The 20,400-nt window shown below is 38.5% G+C and overlaps 2 protein-coding genes across 3 annotated transcripts in view; both read right to left on the reverse strand.

The window, feature by feature from the left end:
* Nucleotides 1-15: 15 nt before the first annotated feature.
* Nucleotides 16-12,463, reverse strand: LOC122979238 (NACHT, LRR and PYD domains-containing protein 3-like). Its single transcript, XM_044346544.1, has 9 exons — nucleotides 12,256-12,463; nucleotides 8,270-9,890; nucleotides 7,237-7,581; nucleotides 6,896-7,063; nucleotides 6,626-6,796; nucleotides 6,222-6,437; nucleotides 5,964-6,134; nucleotides 4,617-4,790; nucleotides 16-538 (listed from the first exon to the last, which is right to left on the reverse strand). Exons 2-9 carry the CDS (start codon nucleotides 9,871-9,873, stop codon nucleotides 523-525), a joined length of 2,865 nt encoding a protein of 954 aa, XP_044202479.1. The 5' UTR covers nucleotides 9,874-9,890; nucleotides 12,256-12,463; the 3' UTR covers nucleotides 16-522.
* A 1,058-nt stretch (nucleotides 12,464-13,521) lies between these two features.
* Nucleotides 13,522-20,400, reverse strand: part of LOC122979241 (ras and Rab interactor 2-like) — a 38,591-nt gene continuing 31,712 nt past the window's right edge. Inside the window, exons 9-13 of one of the 2 annotated variants that reach the window (XM_044346548.1) lie at nucleotides 20,075-20,157; nucleotides 19,256-19,481; nucleotides 18,965-19,096; nucleotides 16,632-16,795; nucleotides 13,522-16,253 (exon numbers count right to left, since the gene is read on the reverse strand). In XM_044346548.1, the coding sequence (XP_044202483.1) occupies nucleotides 15,927-16,253; nucleotides 16,632-16,795; nucleotides 18,965-19,096; nucleotides 19,256-19,481; nucleotides 20,075-20,157 (932 nt within the window). In that variant the 3' untranslated portion in view covers nucleotides 13,522-15,926. Of the gene's footprint in view, nucleotides 16,254-16,591; nucleotides 16,796-18,964; nucleotides 19,097-19,255; nucleotides 19,482-20,074; nucleotides 20,158-20,400 lie in introns of both variants that reach the window. The other variant, XM_044346549.1, reaches the window with a different exon arrangement.

Below are 20,400 nucleotides of genomic sequence, written 5' to 3' on the forward strand. Positions count from 1 at the left end.
TGAGTCAGCTCTGCACATTTTTCAGCAAGAAGACCTGTATTTATTTTGTGGTCACAGAGATTACATGTTCTCTTGTTTCAGATCCATCAGTGTGTATGATACATGACAAAAACACTGTAGGGACAGAAAAATTCAATTCAATATGAACAGATAAATCAGTACTTGAGACAATTCATCATTCAGTTCCTTCACATTTTTAAGTACTGTACTGTATACTTAACTTGTGTAGTTTAACACTAAGGCACTGGATAAAAAGAAATACATAAAGTGCTAATAAAAAAATAAAAAATAAATTGTGTGCTTTAAAAAACTCACTGGTTATATCCACATAGTTTCTGAAAATAATCTTTAAACAGAGCAGATAAAGCCAAATGAATGAAACAAACGTGGAAAGAACAGATACTGCAATTACACTATGTGCTGAAACACAATGACCTTCAAATTATCAAGTTGATGGTGTATGACTACATGGACCAGAAGCCAGATTGAGCAGCCTGTGTTCTCTGCATTCTGCCTGTCTCCTCAATCTGCTGAGACACTGTAAGATAAAAACAAGCCAAGACTTGAATGCGTCTGGGAGTGACTCTGGCAGTAAGTAACATTTTGCAGTTAGAATTGATGTGCTAGTCATTATAGACTGCAAATATATACAGTTGAGTGCAAAAGTTTGGCCACCCCTTCGCAAATAACATATTTTGTTGATTTTTTAATTTTAAAAAAATGTAAACATTGCCTTTCTATAATATGGAAAAAACAATATTTTCTGCAAATATTAATGCATAGATACTTTATGTCATAAATCGAACAAAAATAAAAACATCATTGTGGCATGTGCAAAAGTTTGGGCACCCAAAGATTCTGAAGTCTCAGATTCTTTTTACAAGGTAAAACAGGGTTCTCTGCGCATCTTCCAGCAAAATGCAGCTGAATCAGGTGCTTCTCAGTTCAAGGACAGCCAACATCCAGAGAACAAAAGGGACTGGAGAACACAGATTAATTTGCAGCCTTTAATTGTGCAAACAGACTAACGTTTCAACACTACTGTGTCTTCATCAGAGTCAGACCTTTTACAGGGTCTCAGACCTTAATCAGCTCGTTAGGCCTGAGGCATGTCAACAATTGCCATTAGGAAATGTCAGCTGGTGCCAATTTCAAAGCTTTACAAATACTCTGACTCTTCAAACCTTGTGCAAACACTCAGCAACCATGGGTTCCTCTAAGCAGCTGTGTAAGACTGAAAATGAAAGTTATTGATGTCCACAATGCAGGGAAAGGCTACAAGAAGATAACATAGTGTTGTCAGCTTGCAGTTTCCACACTGCGAAATGTCATGAAGAGTTGGGAGTTTAGGGGTACTGTGGAGGTCAAGATGAAATCTGGAAGATCAGGAAAACTCTGAGAGAACTGCTTGATGCTGGTCAGAAAGGCAAATCAAAATCCCCATTTGAATGCAAAAAACCTACAGGAAGACATAGCAGACTCAAGGATGGTGGTGCACCGTTCCACTGTGCAGAAATGCTTGCACAAACAAAACCTTCATGGGAAAGTCAGTAGAAGAAAACCTTACCTGTGTCCTCATCAGAAAATCCAACGTCAGAAGTTAGCAACAGAACATCCACAGAAGCCTGATGCGTTTTGGAAACAAGTGCTGTGGACTGATGAAGTTAAAATAAATCTCTTTGGCCACAATCAGTAAAGTGTAGGAGGACAACCGCTTGTTCTTTAATTGTGTTAATTAACCTTTGATTCTTAAGGAAAATAAGAGACAGACTCCCTGGATTTCTAAGTTCGTAAGAGCAGACCCTCGGCCTGCAGAACTGACCTTTGTAACCCTTTAAGTGGGGGTTGATCAGTGATGCTCAACAGACTCAGAAAGACCTCCTAAGAAACCATTTCGATAAGTTGAATTATGACACAAACTAAAAGCATGAACTGACCCTAAAGGCCACTTGGACTGGAGAAAAATAACTCCCACCTAGATGGAACACAGACTCTTATCACCAAAGCCATAAACTAACCCATATTCCTGAGGACTTTGTGAAGCCTCCCTGCAATCTGAGGCAAACCTGAAATTCATGTAAATGAAATGTCTAATCATTATGCAACTTATATCATGTTATTTGTCATGTAAATACAAGAAGAATGGTATAACTTTCATAGGTGTATGACTATCTATTAAAGATATATAAGACTTAGATTTTAGAATGAAGTTTCTGAGTTAATAAGAATGTAAAGATATAATGTTTGAAGGATTTGAGTTTAAAGTTTTCTTTTATTGTTAAACAATAGTCACATTGAATGTTTTTATATTATGAAGTAAGGGTTGTGTTCAACTTATATTTAAATACGTTTCTGAAAGTAATCTAATCGCATAAGTGTGGCCTCGCTTTATTTCCTTTCACTATAGTATTAAACTTTATTTCAGTAGATGGTTTAAGATGTGTAAATAGTTTGAGAAAGTTGAATCAGTAAAGGTTATATGCTTAGGCATCATGAAGTGTTAATATGAAGGTTAATATTTGTTATTAGAAGAACTGACTTATTATGAACATGTAAACTGCTTAACTGTTTCTTTACTGGTTTTACGAATATGATACAAGCTGCAGGACCGTTATTAATCAGAAAATATCATGAAATGCTTGAACATTATGAAAAGAATGTGTTTACAGCTTTAATGTCAAATAATAGGCAACAATGATTTGAAGTATGAGGTTTTGCATGTAAAAACTCAGAATTGGATTTCCCCAAATTCCTTTACTTCAGGAGACGCAGGCTGCAAAGCACCAGCCACACCTAAAGCCCCTTGAACAAGAAATTGAATATTCATCAATAATTTGGCACAAAACCCTTGAGAACACACCAAAACTCCTCCCGTTTTATCTTCACTTATAAAAACAGCCTAAAAGAGATTCCTCTTTGAGCTGGCCTCCAAGAACTCAAGAAAACTCTTAAGACATTTCTTTTATTTGTTTTTCAACCAAATATATCTGTATTTAATCTTTTAGTGCAAAAAGTTAATTTTTTTGTTTTATTAGTAACATTAAGTGTCGGATTTCCATGTATAGTAATTTAATTTTGAAGTACACATATACAGTATTTTATTTTGACGTAAACACCGCTGAAGATTTGAGCGTAGTCAGACTAAAACTTTATTCAGCATTCAACTCAAGTTATTACAAGCCAACTAAAGCCTGAATCCTCAACTTGAACTCCTGAAGAAGAAGAACAACAATGCTTGAAACTGAACCTCTACCTGCACTCTGAGAGCAATAACGCAAACCAGAAGTGAAGCCAGCCTAAAGACTCTTTCAAAGCAGCCTGAAACGGTTTGATTCCTTACCAGCATTCAACACCTCTGCATCTACGAAGATGCTGCAGCCCACAGCTGATACAGGCTCTTCACTGCAACACCGCTGGTGATGCTGCACCAAACAACGCTGGACCTGCCAAGATGACGCCTCTACCATGACGCATCACCTCAACAGTAAGGCATAACATGGCTTTGTGATCAAGGTTTATGTCAAATAACGTTCAAATTAAGAGTTTATTTAGAGAAGCTGAATTAACTTTCCCCTTAGCGTTCCCGGTACGTCATGTTAAGCCTTGAGTCACGCACTTCAAGCCACTCTTATAATAATTTTCTTTATTATTTTTATTATCATTCATAGACCTTATTTATTTAGTTATTTATTTATTTATTTTACTTTCTTTTTATTTATTATTTTGTGTATATTATTTTATGCTTTATCATGTATCCTCAAGATGTTTAGCTATTAATAAATGTCTTCATTTATCCTAAAAGTGTTTGGTTGTTTCTTTGAGCTGCAGTAAGCAGAGATCACTGTTTGGGACAAGAACTTACGATTATGAGACTGATTCATTGATTAAACTGAACAAGGGTTAGTGCTCCCTCCTGGCACTAACAAATCCTAACCAAAAAGGAGGTGGTGCCCCAATAACGAGGTAATTAAACAATAGTAAGTATTAATACTCCCACAAAAGGTATGTTTGGCAAAAAAAGGAACAGCGTTTCATGAAAAGAACACCTTGCCAACTGTTAAGAGTGGAGGTGGATCTATCATGCTTTGGGGTTGTTTTGCAGCCAACGGCACAGGAAATACTGCACAGGTGGAGGGAAGAATTGATTCCACTAAATGGCAGCAAATTTTGGAGGCAAACTTCACAACGTCTGTAAAAAAAAAAGCTAAAGCTGAAAACAGGATGGTTTCTACAACAGGATAATGTCAAGAGACACAAGCTGAGGGTTTTGGAATGGCCCTACAGTCCCCTGACTTAAACATAACTGAAAATCTGTGAGTAGATCTTAAAAGAGCTGTGCATGCAAGACAGCCCAAAATATTGCAGAACTAGAGGCAAGGAAGAATGGGAGAAAATCCCAAATACAAGATTTGACAGACTTTTATCTAGTTACAAAAAGTGTTTGCTAGCTGTGATATCTGCCAGAGGGGGTGTTACTAAGTACTGATTGTAGGGTGCCCAAACTTTTGCATACAACTGTATCTTTGAAGGACAGAAGGTGCAGAACTGAGACATGAATACATGCTGTAACTTATTATTGATATGCATTTTTAAAAATAATTAAAATCTGTACTCACTCTATTGTATGCAATGAGTATTTCTGGTTCTTTGTTAGTTCCATAAGCACTCGGATTCCTGAGTCTTCCAGATTGTTGCCCATCAGATGCAGCTCTGTCAGATGTTGGGGGTTTGACTTCAGGGCAGCGGTCAGGAACTGAATGCTTCTTGAGCTCAGGCCACAACTCCTCAGTCTGGGGAGAAACAGAAAAGAAGTATTTAGGATGTTACCAGATACCAGCTCAATGTACCCCTTTAATATACTGGATACAACACTGAGGAGCTATGAGTACATATTTAAAGATAACCTGAATAAATTAGAGTCAATAAATAATTTGGTTTTTGTGTTCAATGAGTAAGACAATTAAGATCAGAACTATAATTTTAGTACTTTTCAAATAGAGACTGACTAACCCTAACCCTAACCCGAGACGAAAGGTGTCCATAGCACCAAGTATCAAAAAGTGCCAAATACAGAAAGTTGGCATCAAATGTCTGGTCAGATATGTAGTCTTGTTTATTCATTTTTCAGTTTTAGACTGTATTTAATTTGTAGAAAAGTTCTTGTACAGCTACTTCAGTTTTGTTTTCTTTAGTAGAAAAACATGGTTATATTTTAAGTTATAAATACAGTGTGTTGCTATTGGTACAGAAACAAAGGTATCAAATCAGCACTAGTATCAAAGAATTTCAAATGATACCCAACCCTACTTTTCAGTTGTGTTGATTCTATTATTAACTTGCATGTGTAGGTCATTTCAGGGTGGAAGTTCATTCAAATTCATATCAGACATGGGGCAATATCAAACATGAATGCATCAGCACTGGCCACTCTATGCATTACAATCTGTCCACGTAAAAACTTCACGCCTACTGTTGATTTTCACAGATGGGAAATACAGATACATTATTAAATATATACATACATTTTATGGAAAATCAATTACCTGATGAATCACAGCACTTCTTCACAATGATGCAAATATAAAAACATCTAATCTAATACTGCCGCTAAGCAGTCTTGCTCGTTGACTTGCAGCATTGCTCACATTGGCTCAATACATTTTTTAAAAGGACTAAAAACTAAAATGTTGTAATGTTTTATTCACTCTCATGTCAGCCAAAACAAAGGATAAATATCTCAGTCCACTGTGGGCCGGTGGATTGCAGACTATACTTCACAAGCCGTCTGGAGTCATGTGTTGGTGATTTTTTGCCCTTTTTTGAAATATGAAAGAACTAGTTCCCAGCTGCTAGTTACTTAAAGTAAAAGCACTTACTACATGACCATGTTGGGTCCAATGTTTTGACTGGCATTAATAAATAATTAGTTATTTTTTGTTCAAGAAGTAATGAAAAAAACTTACGATAATTTATCAAGTTTACACTGAGGGCTCTTGAGTCCCACACAGAGTTTCTTTACTCCTTTATCTAGAAGGGCGTTGCCCGACAGGTCCAGCTCACTGATGCTTTCCTTTGAGGCAAGTCCTGATGCAATCTCTGCACAACACTCATCAGTCAGACTGCAGTGGCTCAGGCTGAAATGGAACAAACATATGTTATAGTATGCCATGCTTCTAAAATAACAACATACTGCGTGCTGAAGAATTCTGAAAACTATTCACTTGAGAGTTCTGAGGTGGCTGTAAGGATTCGTCAATCCAGCTGCAATATCTTTGACTCCGTTGTCTTTGAGGCAGTTCATGCTGAGGTCAAGGTCTTTCAGCTCAACTGCCTGCCAGTCTGTTTGCTGCATCAGCCCACTGTAGAGCTGTGAGACTGAACACAGTACCTTCGCCAAATAAAAGCAGCCCACACCAGTGATTCCACAACTTGAAATACTAAGGAGGGAGAAGAGGAAGTTTCATTTTAGAGATATTAAGTTGTCAGTGTATGAGCATTTTAGCTGAATGCTGCAGAATTTACTTCTTACACTTAAGACAGTGGAACAGTAAAAAATAAAATATAAATTCTAAAATTAAACTTCTGTTTCAGTCAGGAAGTAATCAAAGGAGAAAGAGGTCCTTACTTGAGTTTTTCTAGACGACACCAGGCGTACATGCCTTCGCAGATCAGCGCAAACCCTGGGTCTTCCAAGTTGTTGTTGCTCAAATTCAGTTCCACCAGATTGCTGGTTTCAAGCTTCAGACATTCCCCAATACGTGCACAGCTTAACCTAGTGAGGCCGCAGTGGTACATCCTGCCAGAGAGAGATGAGGAGATGCAGTATCTCACCGGATAATGCATCCATTTATGTTGACAAGCAGAAGAGAATGCATTTATAATAACAGATACTCACTCCAGCTTTGTTAGCTGTGATATATCAAATTTTTTGAAGATCTCATTGGCCCCCTTGTCTCCGATCATGTTGCTGCTCATATCCAACACTTTCAGGTGGCTAGAGTTGCTCTGCAAAGCTGAGGCCAGATAATGGCAGCCCCTTTGCTCAATGTTGCACTGTGATAGTCTATGATGAAAAAAAATGACAGTGACATAACAGAAATGCTTTATATTTTTATATGTAGAATTAAAAAGTAAAAAGCTGTCTATAAATCTGTTTGTTGCCCAATTCTGTGATTTTTATGTTCATTTCTTTATATCAAAACACAGATTAGTTTCTATCCCAATACCGACACTTACTTAAGTGCTTCTAAGTGGCATGCAGGAGCTCTCAAACCGTTTGCAAGATGTTTCAGTCCATCGTCTCCTATTTCGTTCCCGCTGAGATCCAGCTCTCGCAGTTTCAGGGACTGTCTCAGGGCTGTGGCCAGGTATTGACAGGCTTGTGAGGTCACTTCACAGCCTTGCAATTTCAGCATTTTCAGTCGGCAATTTTGATCAGTCAGCCCCTCCACAAGTTTCTTGACCCCGTCGTCGCTGATGCTGTTGTATCCCAGGTCCAGTTCTCTCAGGTATGACTCTTTTGTGCTCAGGACAGCTGCTAAAAGTGGACAACACTTGTCTGTCAGGTTCGAGAATCGCAACCTACAAGGAAAAGGGATTTAACAAATACACAACATAAATTACAGCATTTACAAATCAAATACATTTTTACCTCTTATTAATAATTTGTTGCTGGATGCACATAAGAACTTTAACAGTGACACATTTTCTTTTGTTTTGGCACCGTTTTTTCATAGTAATGCTTTTTTTCTGTATTTTACTAGTAGTTGCTGATAGTTTTGATAGTTTGGGTTTGATTTTGCCCAGGAGTGATCCACCTCTGGAAAATTCAACAGAGTGAAGGAAAATTTAATATGATTTGTGATGCACAAAGCAATAAATAAGTTACGCGGGAGAGTCGGGATAATCCACAGTCCTCACTGTGAAATGTTTCATTTAGAACTATTTTCAAAGAAATGGTCCCTATAAAATCTGGCAGTGAGGTGTGTGGATTATCCAGAATAACCAGGGCATTGTTTTGGGTAAGACACATTGCTGTTGAGTTTTTCAAATATAATTTCTAATGTTTTCAGCAGCACAAAAGTCCATTCACCTCCATTTTACTGGCAGATGTCAAAATGAGTGAAGCTATCTGTATACCACAATTGGGAAGTGAGATTTTATTTCTATTTTTTTTCCCTCTAGAACAGAAAGCAAACAGTTGTTGAACAAATGTTCAAATGCACTATGTATGAATGATAAAGTCTGGATCCAGTGAGTGTGAACTTACATAGCTTTCTTTGATTTCAAAATAACTGGCAGATGCCTGAGGAGTCGTTCATCACATCTCATGGACACTTGCATCTCAAAACTATCTCGCATCCCCTCAAAATTTGTGGTTCTCTGGATCATGAATGTCCAGTGCATTGGTGTGAAATCAGGGATTGGTGAGATGCCTGTCTTCAGATAAAACTTGACCTCACTTAGTAACGCTTGACTGTCAAACTCTCTCAGACAGTGGAACAGACCCACAGCACTGTAAGACAAAATGTTTTCCAGGATCTTCTTCTTGGTGTAGTCAAACAGCGGATCAGTGGGCCCCAGTGTTGCACGCTCCTTAATGAGACCAAAGATGAAGCGCAGGAAGACATCAAATCTTCCCTCAGGGCTCTGCAGTGCCTGGTCCACCAGGTTTTGACAACGATTGGACTGATAAAAGCTTGATTCAATGTTGTCCAGTTTAGACGATGCAGCCAAGAACTCCTGAATGCTTGTGTGACCAAAGCGAAAAACTGTGGTATTATGCAGCCCCTTCTCTTCTCTCAACACAAGTGGACACTCTCTGGAAAGAGCTGATGCTTCCCCAAAACGTAATCCACTTTCTAAAAGGTCATGCTCATACACTACGGTTCCCCTTTCCATCCGGAACAGTGCCAGCTTTTTCAGCTTGGCAAAAACATCCATGTTTGATACTTGGACCAGGTTTGTGTAGATCTGGGTTAGAGTCAAGGGACTGATTTTAAACCCATCATCTGTTGTCAGATGATTCTTCAGTACAGTCGCCATGATGGTGCAGATTGGAGGTATCTGGCAAAGGAAGTCAAGACTCCTTGATATTTTCACGTGGTCAATGGCTTTATTGGTGAGGGCATCACTACCGAGAACTGTCCTGAAGTGCTGCTCCTTCTGCTCATCACTGAACCCTTGCACCTCGGTCTCTTTAAGCAAAAAGCAATCAGGGATTTCTGTTGCCGCTGCGTACCGGGTCGTTATCCATATATGAGCATTGGGAAGTAAATTCCCCCTGATCAGATTGGTCACTAGATTATCCACCGTGGACACTTCAGAAACATCACTCACTGTTGGACAGCAGAAGTTTAGCTTGAGACGATACTCATCCAATCCGTCAAGGACAAACCAAACATTGTTTTCATTTAGGCTGGAAGCATCGAGCTCCTTCAACTCCGGGTAAAACATCTTGAGTAGTTCAATTAGGCTCAATTTGCGTTTTAGCAAATTTAACTCCCAGAAAGTGAGAGGAAACAGGAGGTGGATGTCATGGTGTGCTTTTCCCTCAGCCCACTCCAGAGCACACCTCTGCACCGTTGTGGTTTTTCCAACTCCACACACTCCTAAAGTGATGACTGTTCTTTTGCTGCTGCCATGTCTGCAGTCACATGATAAGATATCTGCCAGCGGGACGTTTTGAAAAACAACCCAAGTATGAAGGTCAGAATTATCAACATATCTAAATTCATGCTGATACAAACTAGGTAATGCATAGTCCCTATTGAGCTTCCGGTAGCAAAGTCTTGGCGGAAGTAGCAAGTTTTCAGAATATGTTTCATGATATTTGTCCTTTAGTGCGTTTTTGAGACGGCTTTGGAGATCCATCACAGTAGCAGTGTTTCCTGAAAAAAAGAAGAAAATGCTAAGTGTAAATAATTTACCTCTTGCATTTCACTTCAATGAGGAAAGAGACAATTCTCAGTACAATATTGTCACACTCATTTAACTCTGCATGGCACACTCGACACAGACATACAAGCTGCTGCAGGGAGTGAACCCCAAAGAGTGGGGCGAATACTCTTTCTCTTTCTCTTTCTCAACAGCTGTGATGTTGTTCCTCTTTCACAAATACTGTTCAAACTCAAAAACATGTTTTCTATAACACTCACTAAGCACTTTAATCTTTCACAAGTTCACACAAGCATTTGTGCATATTAATACAATGACTCACAACAGTCACAGTAGTCTTGGAATCAAGGGACTTATTTCTAATCAAATCCTAAAGTGTGTCTATATGAACACAGACTTTAGGATGTTTGACTTCTGGAAAAACAAACTTGTCAACTGAGATCGCTGTGTGCTGCAACCGTCTCACTTTACTGAAGCTTCAAGAAGAGAAGAAAATGCACATCCTCACTGTACAACCATACTTGGGGAATAACAATAATCTTTTTTTAAACATCAAATAAATGAGCAGTTTCAATCGGTAGTCAAATCAGCAAAGTAAATTAATGAAATCTATCAAATTCTACGGCAGAGCAAATGTTCAATTCATGCATTCATTCAAAGTCACATCTTGTCTGTTATCAATCGCTCAAACGACGTCAAGATTAAGCAAATCCAATCCGTGAATATCAGAGATTTAGCAAGGTCACAGGTCAAACCATGCAGTAGGAATCCAAATCAACAATATGAAGAGTCAGCAATTATAAAATCATATAGCATCACAATCTTGATTAATAACATAACAGTCGATAAAGCTAATTCAATCCATGCAACATCCATAAAAGTAGAATCAAGCTGTTAATAAATGTATAAACAATAGTAAATGTTAAAGAGCAGGATTGGGATGCAAGATTAAAACTAAAAAATTTATTGAATAAAAAATTTGAAAGTTAGATTTAAAGGCAGTCTCAAACCAATCTCAGACAGACAGAGGTTCCCCCAGCAATTAAAGAATGACTTGAAGAAATGCTTGACTTTGTTGGACTTGTATCTGTGATTTTCCGCCCTATGCACGTGTTCATTTGTCTCTTCTGCCTGGTAACTTCAACTTCATCGTCACAGATGGACAACTTCAGGGTTTCAACTTCAGAGTCCACCCTTTCCTCTCCTAAGAGCAGAGGGTTTATGCTTCATGCTCCGGGGACGAGGGGCCAATTATCACAACATAATACCCAACCTCCCGTTTACCCAGACTTCACCACAATGCAGGTGAGAAAGATGGATGGGACGGTGTTTTGGATTTCATTTGATCAAGACAGATAGTTGCAGCCCTAGTCAGCAGCATTGCAACATAATTACTAATTATTTGACCACTACTCTACTCCACTAAATAGAAAAAAAGGAAAAAGAAATCAGTGCTCTTTCCTTTAGATTGGTGTCAAAATGATGTGAGTGTCAGTAGTGTGAACGCTAAACAGCATTACTGTAGCTTACTGCATTATTATACTTAAAAGTGATGTAAATATCTAAGGTTTTTATATCTTGAATAAAAAAGTTGTGGTCGATACAGAACAGAAACAGTAATATACAATCACAACCATCACTTTGTCTTGTATGAATGTAGGATTTACTGTAAAGTCAGAATCTAGCTACGTTATATATAGCCTACAGTATATTCAACAATGTATAGTTATCAAAAGTCACTTTTTACTACGTCATTTAAAAATTCTGACCTTTGCATGAATTACATGTTTTTTCTTGTATAGTCTGGAGGATTTGACCACTGCAGACTGTGTTTTGATGACTGATGAGTTATGATGAGTTACTGTTTGGCAGCATAATTTGATAATTGTCATTTTGTTTGATTATTCAGTCATAAACATAATTTTTGTGATGCTCTGGCAAACGTCCTGTGTGCTATATTAGCCAATTTGATACAGATGTTTTCATTTCAATCGAAACTCTGTTTTAGTATTTAAGTATTGTATATTTAAGTATTGTAAAATATTGTAACCTAACCGTTTGGTTTAAACCCACTTAAAGACATTCCTGCACTGAGATGTAAGGTCACATCAGGTTGAGAGACGATAATTTAACAAACCAGCTTAGAAAACGAAACTAACAGTAAAAAAAAACGTCACGCACTTTCCTGAGGGCTGCTGCTAGCTAAAGCTAGTAAAACTCAGCTAACTAGCCGTGAACTAGTTGGTAGTTTATGCTAAAACTGTTCAGCATCATAACTGCTAAGAGTTAAATTAGCGTATTGGCTGCAGAAGGCTTCACGCTGTGTGAACATCATTTGACTTCGTGCAACAAACTTACCAAGAAACACGTTAACAGGCTCTTCCTGCGACGTTGCATAGGACACGGAGACAAGACACAGCGGCGTTCAAGTGCACATTAGTGAAATGTGTCGGAAGACATCGCAGAGACATCTGTGTTACTCTTTCTGTTCATCAGTGTACGCCCCAAAATGCCAATCCGAAAACGGGAGGGCAGAGGGAGATGGTGGGTGTGCCCTCACCAGTTTTTGTGCTGCCCTCCTCTGGTTTGTTCTGCGCACGAAAACTCAGAGCATAGTTAAATTTAAAATAAGTATACACATCTATTGAGAATGTTAAATAAGATTGAATATTAACAAAAGAAATGTAATCATAATCATCCTACATGATGCACATGTAGCGGGCTCTGTTACGCCTATAATGTTCTTTGCGTTATCTATGAGGAGGCAGCAGGCAGCACTGGGTCTCTATAGTCTTAAGTGTGCGTGCTTGGCTCCTCTCTGTCAATTCTCTTTCTTTCCAAGTAACAGCTACAAAATCTACTGGATACAATGAAGTTCAATTTCATAGACATATATAGACATAGCAGCATAAATCAATAAAAACATAAACAAAACCTATTAACCATGATTATGAATAGCAACATTACAATATTGATATTGTCATACTTCATTTGTTTTACATATTGTATAAACATGGGGGAGATGATAGAGAAATCTGTACCTTGCATTGTGTACCATGTATGGTTATATGTTAGACGGCAGGGTCTCGCGGGTAACAGCAGGACAAAGTCATATGGATATCATGTGGAAAGGAGAGTTCTGTAAAGCTTTATCTAGGTCTGGTGGGAATCTGTAAACAACTAAAGGTGCCTCCCAAGGCCATCGATATATACCAGTGAATTTCTTTCCTTCTTCAGAATTCTGCGTACTCTCCGTGTCTGTAACATGTGGTCTGTTTGAGACGCTTGACTTCAACCAACCTCAGTCTATTGATAATTTATCTATCATAAATAATCAGTTATAATTAAACACATAGTAACTAAGACCAAGACCCATATTTCATTATTGTAACAATGATAAACATAGATTTACAATCAAATTACAATATTGATCCAGATTGAAGTCTGATTACTTTATAACTACATAACAGCGCTATAGTTTACTATAGCAACCACACCAGCTAGACTGAGCTTATATAGCTAGACTGGTATGACTGGTATACACACATATCAGTCTATATGATAAAACCCAGTCAATGGAACAATTACACACACACACACACACATGCACACACACATTATAGATGCAATTAAAGTTACAAATTTTATTCAGCCTCTAAACTAGGCTATATTATATGAACATTAAAATAAATGTGAACATGTGGTGTAATCCACATTACAGGTTTTCTTTGGAAGGTGCAAGTGCATTTTCTACAACCTGAGCCACACAGCGGGACCATGTAGTCCGGCTAATGACCAGCTCCAGGTCAGGATTTATTAAGTAAGAGCTTGAGTCAAGACTTTACAGAGACCTGCTAACACATTTCAATATACCCTGTTGATCACAGTACTCTATAGATACAATAAAATGCATATGTGTCAATACTTACAAAACTCATGCAAACACTATGAACATAGTGCACATGTAAAATATGTTCCCTTCATTTTTAACACGATCTAAGCTTCACCATTGTGATACCAGTGCACAGTGTCAACCTCCTCCAGGCAAATATAAATGTTAAGGTGAATTTCTTCCCATGAAGGGTGACCCCCAGGCCTTTCCAAGAAACCCCTCAGTTCATCATGGAGGCATCCATAGTCATGGTTGCCCTAAAAAATATCAGTCATAGCTTCACCCCATCCCTGGGGGCCAGAGTTTTAAAGCCACCAAAATCTACCACAGAAAAGTGGTGTGTGGTCAGAGGAAGAAATCATAACCTCATAAGTCATAACCTGTCTGTATTGACACTTTATTCTACCTTGTGAACCACAATGGATGCATGTAAAGCAGCCACAATGGCATAACTCTCTCCATGAAAACAAGCATTTTTCCTGGTACTTGGACCAAACTCAAAACCAAGAAGAGATTTCTGTCTTAGAGGCTAGACACTACAGATATATGACATGGGTGTTTTACTTCAAAGTGTGCAATTATGTCACCAGATACATTGTTACTTATCACAGGGGCTGCAGAAAGGCTAGTCCAATACTTAATAACTCAGTTCCAGGAAGTTTTTCAGCCAGTAGAAACCCAAGCACAATACCTCATTGTAAATATGTACTTATGGCCAGTTTCAAATGGCTGTAATCAAAGGGATGGGAGGGTCTGTGTTGTGACAATTCCTAATTTAAGTCAGATTTTACTGATAAACACCAATTCATTTTGTTACAACTCTTGGTCAAGGATCTGTGAGGGATAGTTTAATGGATTTTGTGTTTCAAAGCAACAAACAAGCTCAACAAAAATTCCCTACCATACCACCTTAAATTTAGACCTATGCAGCAGGTTCTGAAAATCAGTTCATATTTTTTTGCAAATCAGTTTAATTTAGTATTGTATACAAATGTGTGAATAATGGTGCATTTCATAGTCATATGTGGACACATTTTATGAATCCAGTAAAATCTCCTGTTGTTTCTTTGCTGTTGGGGCAGTATTGTGCAGCAACAAAATCTGAAGAATTGGCACTCCCTCTTGAAAGTAAAGTTGTACAATTTCCTGAAAGATAATATTTTGTTGGAGTCAGCAAGTAGCCTCGTTTGGAGAGAATTTTATATATTTCCACAGTCAGCTTTGAGCTTTCCATAACAAACAATAGAAACAGTGTTGTCTTTAAATGACTTTTGAGAAGAAAAAAAACTGGCATAAATCTAAGTCCAGTATTGAGTCCAGTACAGAAATATGTAATAATTCAGAATACAAATCTTTGTCACTTTAGAGAAAAAAGAAACATTTGAATATAAAAATATTTCTACACAGAAATACAAGCTACAATTGACCAGCAATTGCAGAAAAATACATAAGAGCAATAAAAAACAATCATAACTTTTACAATAGTTCATTTTACTCATTAAATTCATGTTTTTATATGACATTTTTTATCAGGGTCATTTTGATTTCAAAGCTGACTAATCACTGGATGACAGCTGAAAGCTTTCAGTAGCATACAGTATGTTCAATTCCTTTTGAAGGCACCTGGGTAAACAGCAGTTAAGTAAGTTAGTTACATAAAATGCAATATTATACTGTATGACCTCTGCTTTGAGGATGTATACATGTCCAACCATCTGAAGAACTTTTCCCCTCCATATAAGACTTCACATACTAAAATTCCTGCAAATCAGCCTCTATACAGTACATAATCTAACCATTCCCCCCTGCCATAAGGCCTAACCACAGTAGATATGGGCCAAATAGATTCTAAATGGCTGAAGTTTTGATACTTGAACTAAACTTGAAACATTTACATTTATGACCCATATCTTCACTGAAACAGCACTTTCCAGAGTCCATCCTACCACTTGGCAATTCCTCATAAAAAATAAATCTCCTTAATATTTATATATTTATATATTTAATATCTGTCTGCCTAGTTTCTGCTTCCATTCAAATCTGTCTACAAAACAAACATCTACAAGCACCACGTGAATACCATAAGGCACAACTATTATTTAGGATCAAGTGCAGCAAGCTGGTTCATTCTCCCCCACTACTCGACTTGAAGGCAGTTTCCGTTGTGTATGACGGCAGGGATACAGAGGTTAAGGTTAGGCACCCTCCTGTAGACAAAATGGAAGATCTGTGCACGAGGCCGGCTGTGCAGCTCGGCTTTGATTCGTTGAGGGTGTGTATCCGGGGCGAGCTGCTGGCTGGTGTCCTCGGTGACCAGAAACAGTGCGTAGTTCTCAGGGTCGGGAATCTTGAATTTGAAAGCACAGAGTGAGCAGACCTCTTCTGTGGTGGTGTAAGGGTGGACGATCAACGTTTTGGCCGTACAGCCTGTGTCCATTTCTTGCAGGGCTACACGGAGATAGTTCTACAGAAAAAAACAAAAAGTCCTGTATTAAGATTTGGCAGAACAGACAGAAATCTCCACAATAAATAAAAGAAGCATTACTGATGAGTCGAGCAGAAAAAACAAACAGCTATAGCCATAGAAAGATATTGCATGCAGTTGTTAAAAGTTCCACTAGAGGGTGCTTTCTACCCAACATACTGAACTACAGATTCAGATCCACATGCTGTGATGTTAGTAGAAACTGCAGATATGTTCCTTTTCCATGACGAGGGCCAAAACACAGCACCTTCCATGCACCTTCCCAAGGCCGAACGTGAAGTTTCGATTTAATTGGAATTGGTACAACTTAGACTCACTGCCTGGATGTTCAAGGTGGGCTCAGGTCAGGCGCGATACCTGAAAGTCGTCCACTGATGGCACTGAACGCTGGGCGGTGCGTCGGCGGTGCCACTGATGCAGAGTGTTCCTGGCCTCAGAGCTCAGCACTCTGGCTGCCTGCTCCTCCTGGAAGTTCTTGATGAGGGCCATGGCTCCGTAGGCGCTGGTCAGGTAGTAGCCACCTGGGACAGAAAGCAAAGTGAAATGTCTGAGGGATGCATGGAGAATGGAGAAAAAGACAGAGGACAGAACTGACAGTGAAACTAGGTGTTAGAAATAGACTCTGGAGTAACAACGTGCCTGTGAGGAAAATGAAAGACATATCATGACTGTTTATCTAGAAATGAAAACTAGCTGCCATTGTCAACACTTCCTGATTGGTAATACAAATGAATCATATGTTTGCTTTACGGTCAGAGAAAGATATACTCACATTAATGATTGGTATTTTTCAACTAATTTATTGACGTTTACATACATTAAGCAATTCTTACATCAGTTTATATGCCAAACAGGTTGATGTTGATTGGAAAATATTTCATTCTGGGAGCCTTTTTTCCTCTGAACCTGTTCCAACCCATTCAAATCAAACATGCCTGGAATTTCCTACCAGTCGGTATGGACCTCCCTTCCTATGCCTTAGTTTCTCAAGCTCTCTCACTGAACTGTCTTGTAAACTCAACACAGTCCTGATGAAAGACCAGTGTTACAATGAGCTAAAAAAAAAAAAACAAAGCACAAAACTTAAAAGAAACACATGAAAAATGACATAATCATCTTTCATGAGAAAAGTCTTTTTGGAAAAAACAGCAGTTGTCTAACATCTTTTGCATCTATTTCAGCAGCATGTCACTGTGGTTCTTCAAGCCAGAGTTTGCGGCAACCATTAGGGACATTCCTAAGAGCTTTAGGCTGACTCATGTAAAGTTGGTAATATTAGTCACATAGCAGCATTATACTGTAACTGCTTAGTAAAATCCCAAAGTGAGACTATGTAACTAGAAGAAGAAATGACATTCTTCCTCTTACAATTGAAAAGCTGAATTCCTACGCAATAAACCTACATGTGTTCAGTTTCAATATTTGCTAAAGCATAACTTATGGTAGTTAATGTTATCTAATGTTTGCTAATTTCAAGTCAATATTACTGTGTACCATTATCCTGTAACTGCCACATGTGGCCACAGAAAATGTTACATTGTGTAGCTCTAAAATTAAGTGTCGACCAACACATAACCTATGTATAATAGCTAAAAACAGGCTAAAATGCTAAATTCTCATTCATTACCATAACAGCTTACAGACTGTTGACCGATTAAAACTGCATAGTTTCAACAATCATAGCATAAGGGGTTTAAAGTGTGTTTTTTTCCAAATTACTTAATAAGCAAAGAGTTAATGTTTTGACCTGTTGCACAAAAAGGAATAAAGTAGTGGAAAGTAGAGTTGTGTTTGTGTCCGCCTGGCTCTGTTTTGGTCTCCATCAACCCCTGAGAAAAATATCTGGCTCTTTAGCTGTTGCTAACTTTGTGCATTGTTTGGTGCTGGACAGGTATGTTACTGTGGGTTAACAGCTACCTGCTGCTGCTGGAAACAATAGTGACTGATGCAGACCATAACAACCAATACAATTTATTATAAGACACAAGGGAACTCCCGAATCGAGTGATAATTCTCTATGAGTGTTACCTTTGACATAACATGTAGTCATTTGACACATTGTTAACATAAAAATATTGATTAGAGCAGCTTTAAGAAACAAAATGAGGGATGTATAATGCATCCATATACCTTATATCACTACAATTACCTGAACACTGTAAAGGGAACTGTGACAGCTGGAAATAAATTCCACAGACGGCAAAGATTTCTAATACGTGACCCCCACCCTTCATCTCTAATGAAACTGAAACATTTCCAACATTTCCATTGAAACGGAGTCTTGCCTTCTGTTGACACCCATTTAAGTGCTTCCTCCTGGACAGACATTCCTTTGACCAGGTTATACAACTTACTGGAACTCATATTCAACTCACAGCACACTGTAATGTGCCTGACCTCATCAAGTTAACATTCAAAATTCTATAACTGGAGTAAAGGTTAACATCTTCTGGAAATTCAAACACCTACATCTTCAAACACCTAGTTTCTGGGTCTTTTGCTTTGTGCCTTTTTCATATTAGGGTCTTGTATTTTTAAAGGAATTGTTTAACATTTTGGGAAACACACTTGTTTGCTGTCTTTGCATTAAGTACAGAGCTGGAGTCACAGACATGAGAGGGTGCTATTTTCTAATGTTATATACCAAGAAATATATGGATCATGAAATTGAGCAACTCAACAGGACGTACCCTCTCCTTGAAGCAGAGATGGGTCCAGCAGCTCCATCATGTACTGGATATCTGTGTCCAGCTGAGGCATGTCGCACTGAGCCACTACATAGGTCAGCATGGGTAGGAAGTCATCTGCACCGTACATCCTCCCTGGAAGGAAGCAGGAAGAGAGCAGAGAGGCAGGTAGGTGTGGTGGTTACACACATCAAAGAGAGGGAACAGCCTGCAAACTCGATCTGAATCTAATTGTGAAGAAGGTCTTTCACAAAACGTTTTATATTGCAAAAAGAAGGCCAGACCTCTCCATACCTGAGTTATCCTGCATGATGGTGTAGATGAGTTTGCACACACGCAGCAGCAGTGACACCTTTTTCTCAGGGGAGTACATCTTCCTCATGTTTAGGAACTTGTGGCGGATTTTCTCAATAGCCACGGGGTCAGGGGGCACGGCCCCATCCACCCCCAGCTCCTGAGGCCTCTTGGTCTTAGCCAGGGCCAGATTTTCCCTCAGCTGCTGCCAAGCTCCGCTGTTCACCTGAAAGAACAAAAGATGGGCTTTATGGAGAGGCTAGTTTACCCAGTCGACCACTTCTGTTGCTAGTTAATGATAAGAAGAGTTTTTTGGGTTCAGTCACACAGAAACTAGAAATCCAAACCGGCTCTTTGGTGTACAGTATTCTTGAGACATACAAGAAAAAGCAGATGCTTCCTGACTTTGTAAAAATAAATAAATGAGGGGACAGAGTGACTCTTGTATCCTAAATGAAATATAGTCTTTTATATTTTTCCTGCTCTATCATCTCAACATCTCAAATATTAAAGTCTTATCAAGCGGTTACAGATCAATAATATTGTATATTTCTTTAAAATATTCAAATGTTTTAGATAAGTAAGCTTATAGGAAAGGAGTCTTCTCACCTACAAATTGCTTGTTTTGAAAAAAGTCATTATCTAGCAGAAAGAAAATCTCCTTCTTTATTAATGATAGTGTAGAAATTTCCAACAGTATGGAGACCAACTGTTTTACCGCCATTCTCATATTATTTCCCTTTGTTAATATCCAGTCAAACATCTCCAACCTGTGACATTGTGACCTTTAAACATAATAGGAACCTGTTCATCTCTCACCTGGAAGTCATGTAAAGCCACCTCGATCACGCTCCTCAGAGGCTTCAGAACACACTTGTGCATGGCCTTCTCTAGCACCTGGTCTGTAGAACATGACAGCGACACACACAGGCCACAGGTAAATGAGAAACAGGCATTTTTGATTGTTAAAGCACACCAATGGATCAAGACATTGTTTATTTTTGAGGCAAACAAATGAGGCATATTTTACAACCACAAGTGTGTCATTGAGTATTGTGTAAAACTGATGACAGAACATGAAACTGAAACTGTTCTGTCAGCTACTATAAATGTGATAAACACTACAAATATTGGACATACGGGAG

This window comes from Thunnus albacares, chromosome 3 (genome assembly GCF_914725855.1).
Source record: "Thunnus albacares chromosome 3, fThuAlb1.1, whole genome shotgun sequence".
NCBI lineage: Eukaryota > Metazoa > Chordata > Actinopteri > Scombriformes > Scombridae > Thunnus > Thunnus albacares.